General features: G+C 35.3%; 1 protein-coding gene across 1 annotated transcript in view; it reads left to right on the plus strand.

The window, feature by feature from the left end:
* The window catches only part of LOC114030668 (fer-1-like protein 6), a 193,435-nt gene that overhangs the window by 2,260 nt on the left and 186,490 nt on the right, over nt 1–4,685 (plus strand). Inside the window, exon 2 of the mRNA XM_027845519.1 lies at nt 2,868–2,988. Within this exon, the coding sequence (XP_027701320.1) occupies nt 2,868–2,988 (121 nt within the window). The remainder of the gene's footprint in view (nt 1–2,867; nt 2,989–4,685) is intronic.

A 4,685-nucleotide genomic window follows, 5' to 3' on the forward strand; every position in this document is an offset into this window, starting at 1 on the left:
TAGAACCAGGAGAATGTTGTACACCATAACAGCTACATTGTGTGATGACTAACTTTGATAGACTTGTTTTTTTTTAAAAATACAAGGATCTAAGGCATCTCCAAAACACTCATGCTGGAAAATGCTATCCACATCCAGAAAAAGAACTATGGAGTCTGAATGCAGATCAAAGCATGTTATTTGTTCTCTCCTCTCTCTTTGTCTCTCTCTCTCTCTCTCTCTGTCTCTCTGTCTCTCTCTCTCTGTCTCTCTCTGTTTCTTCTTTCTCATGGTTTCTCCCACTGGTTCTAATTCTTCTTTACAACAAGACTAATGTGAAAATAGGTTTAATATGAATGTATATGTAGAGCCTATATCAAATTGCTTGCCATCTTTGGGTGGAAGTAGGAGAGGGATGGGGAGATAATTTGTAACTCAAAAGCTTATGGAAATGAATGTTAAAAACTAAAACTAAATAAATACAATTTAAAAAAAAAGAAAAAAGAGAACACAATATTCTAGTAGTACTCTGGCAAGGTCAATATTATTATAACTATTTTTTTCTAACAGTGGTTAGTCCAGAAAAATGAAGGCAATGGCTTGCTTTCATGACCACTTCATATACATAGATGATCTTGGGTGAAATTATGAAGTAGGTTGAGTTTCTACTTTGCTGCTTATGATGATCTATGTGACTTTGAGCAAATTGCTTCATTTCTCTGGACCTCAGCTTCCTTGTTTATAAAATAAAGGGTTTGGATTAGATGAATTCTAAGATATTTTCCAATCTCATGATCTTTTGATTTTCACTATCTCTATTGATGGTATTTCCTTCTTACCTTACCATATGGGCCCATGGTTCAAGTATCCTCTCTTCCATCAGGGACTGTTAGAAAAAGAAATGAAATTCACAAATTATGTAGTGGAATTGTCTAATAACCTCTAAAGTGTTATGTGTCACTAAGATTATTTATCTTTTTATCAGGTATACACAAATTAAGATATATAAATTAAGCTCAGAGTAGAATAAATAATCTAAAGATATTAAATACAAAGTTGAGCTCTAATAAGTAGAATAACTTTTTCAGGCAACCGTAAGAAACAATAGCATTTGTGTAGTACTTTAAGGTTTGTAAAATGTTTTGCGAATATTATCTCATTTTATCCCCACAGTAGTCCCAAAAGGGGGAGGTGCTATCATTATCCCCATTTTACAGATGAGAAGACTGAGGAAGACAGAGTTTAAATAAATTGCCAAGAGTCACACAACTAGTAAATGTCTGAGGCCAAATTTGAATTCAGATCTTTCTGATTCCAGATCCAGCTCCATCGCATAACACCAGCTATGGTGGGCCCTTTCTTTTGTCTACTCACGAGAGCAAACAGAGTGAGTCTCTCCCTCTTAAAGTATAGGAGAGAGAACTCAAAAGATGTGCTACCCAATTAATTAGTTTAATTTAGTTTTCTACAGTATTGGTCATTTTGTGATTTTTTTTCATTCATTGATACCTGAATGACTTAGTTTATCAGGTCATTGAGAGAACTGAACACAGGAAACTGAGGGAATAAAAGTTGTATTAAGGTGAAGAACAGGAAGAGATAATTTTGGAATATGGAACAGATAGAAGTAAGGATCTTAGGGACACAAGCAGTACTTTTATCACTGCTGATGATCAATGGCAAGAGATTCAGAACAGAAAGGCAGAATTAGGAAGTGAGCAGCTGTGTAAGGAGACTGTCTAAGAATGTGATTCAGATTTCTGGACTACAGCTTAAAATAGGAATGGGATGTACCTAAAAATGGCTGCTCAAGATGTTTCTTTCTGGTATCTTTCTAATTAAATTAAGAGGGTTTTAAACTAAAAAGGAAGGGGGAGGGAAGAAAACTTTTTTTTATTTAAATCCATAAACTAGATGGCAAAGGGTGGACAAAAGAATAGCAGTAGAGATGTTCAGAAATTGATAGGAGACCTACTCATTCCCTAAGGACCCTTAGCGTACCCGAAAGTACCAAAGGTGGAGAAGCTCCATACAGTCAGTTAAAATAAGACCTGGAGCTGACCCTGGCTCAGATCATGCACTTCTTATAGCTAAATTCAGAAAATTGAAGAAAGTAGGGAAAACCATGAGACTCTGTAGGTATGACCTAAATAACATCCCTTATGAATAGGAAGTGAGGTGCCCCTTTCTCCTTTCTGACACTGCCACCACTGTAGTTCAGACCCTCATCACCTCATGCCTGGTTTATTGCAATAGCTTGCTTGTTGGTTTGCCTGCCTCAAATCTCTTCTCGGTCCAGTTCATCTTTCATTCAGTGACTAAAGGAATTTTCCTAAAGCCCAGATACAGTCATGTCACACACACCATTTCCACCACTCAGTAAATTCCAGTGTCTTCCTCTTGCTTCCAGGATCAAATGCAAAATGCTCTGTTTGGCATTCAAAGCCCTTCTTAACCTAACCCTCTCCTAACTTTCCAGTCTTCTTATATTTTACTCCATGACAAGTACTCAATACTGGCCCCCTGGCTGTTCCACAAACAAGACACTCTATCAGCTCCAAGTATTCTCTCTGGCTGTCCAACATACTTGTAATGCTCTCCCTCCTCTGCTCCATATTGAATATATTTTTTATTACCTTATGATCTGAAAAGGATACTTTAAACATTTCTGCTTTTCTGCTTTTAACTATAACATTTTTATGTACTATTAGTACATAGACTATATATTATATGGTTAATCTTTGTAAAGGTACCACGAACCACTGAGAAAAAGGTGTATTCCTTTCTATTTCCATTCAATTCTCTCCTCTGCTCCAACTACTAACCTCCCTGGCTTACTTTAAGTCCCATGTTTTACAGGTTAGATACTTTTGTCTTTGCTTCTTCAGAAGGACATGGAGAAATTGCATCTCCTCAGGAGGGATCTTCTACACAAAAAGGACAAGATGCTCACCTGATGCAAGATGACACTTTCTCTCTTCTAACATCCTCAGCCCCTCTGAAGAGAAGGTACGGTATGATCCTCTTCCAAAAGCCTACCACACCTGTCATCCAGCAGTGCTTTGCCCTATGATATCATTTATCCTTCATAATCTCATTGAATTCACTTGGTGAACTTCTCAGTCTCTATCCTTAGTTGTGATAGGGATAGCAAGGGGTGCCAAAGTCACAATCACACAGCAGAAGTAGCATCATATATAATGTTAGGAGACAGACTCAGGAGCTACTGAAGAGACAAGGTCTCAGCTGCTACTGAGAGAGCTTCAGTAATGTGACTAAAGCTCCTTGCCTTGCTTTTGTCCCCTAAAGGAAAGATGTTTTACTTAGAAAGTTTTGTAACATGCCAAAACAAACTTTTGTTTTTTACTAGAGGTCTCTAGTAGAGGCCTCTAATCTCTAGAAATTTCTAGTTAGTAGACCTAAATCTTGTACATAGGTCTATGAGTTATATTATTATATTAAATAGATTACAGTATTACATTATATTAATTATATTTGTTGTTATCATATATCATATTAAATTATATTAAAGTTGTCTTTATTAACATTCTTCCATTAGAAATTTTTAATGATTTCTTGTTGTTAATGATTTATCCAAAACTGTTTATGACTTTTGATTACCTGTCTGTTGGGGAAAGGGGCATTGCATTTATAACTGTGTATCAGCTTCACATAGGAAAGAAGAAAACAAACATTTATTAAGCACCTACTATGTGTCAGGCACTGTACTAAACACTTTATAAATATCTCATTTGATCCTCACAATAATTCTAAAAGTTAGGTACTGTTATTATTCCCATTTTGTAGTTGAAGAAACTGAGTCATACAAGTCACTTAGTATAGAATAAATAACTTGCCCTGGGTCACATAGCTAGTAAGTATTGGAAGCCACATTAGAAATAAATTCTTCCTGGTTTCAAGTCCTGAAATCTATCCACTGTGCCACCTAGATGCCTAGGATTAAGTGTCACATGTATACTAGATATATTTATTAAAACTATTTACTTTATGTATTTTAATTTTTGAAATGTTATTTATAATCAAAACTATAAATTTTGTCTCTAGTAAATTATTTCAGTTCTCTCCTCTCCATAATTGAGATAAATATATTATTCCTTTTTCTTGCAAAAAAAAATGTTTTATGGTTTAAAAGTATATTGAGATCAATGATCCAATTGGAATTTGTTGTAGTATATAATTTGGAATAAAGTTGTAAATTCATTTTTACTGCCTAATTTTACCCAATTTTTACCATCTATTTTATTGAATATTGATTTCTTTTCTCAATGAGAGAGCAATGTCACAGAAACCTAGAGAGAAATAAGTATTAAAGTGTGATCAACCACGTCAAAGGCTGCAGGGAGGTTAAGAAGGATGAGGATTGAGAAAAGGCCCTTAGATTCAAAGATTAAGAGATCATTGAGAGTTTTGGAGAGAATAATTTCAGGATCAAATGAGATTTATATATATGTATACTCACATATATGTACATATACATACATGTAATCATGTATATATACACACATATAGTATAAATACATATAGGGCAACTAGGTGGCACAGTGGATAGAGTCCAGGCCTGAAGTCAGCAAGACTCATCATCCTCCTGAGTTTGAATCTGGCCTCAGGCATTTACTAGCTGTGTGACCTTGGGCAAATCAATTAACCCTGTTTGCCTCAGTTTCCTCATCTGTAAAATGAACTGG

This window comes from Vombatus ursinus, unplaced genomic scaffold (genome assembly GCF_900497805.2).
Source record: "Vombatus ursinus unplaced genomic scaffold, bare-nosed wombat genome assembly UNPS02014973.1, whole genome shotgun sequence".
NCBI lineage: Eukaryota > Metazoa > Chordata > Mammalia > Diprotodontia > Vombatidae > Vombatus > Vombatus ursinus.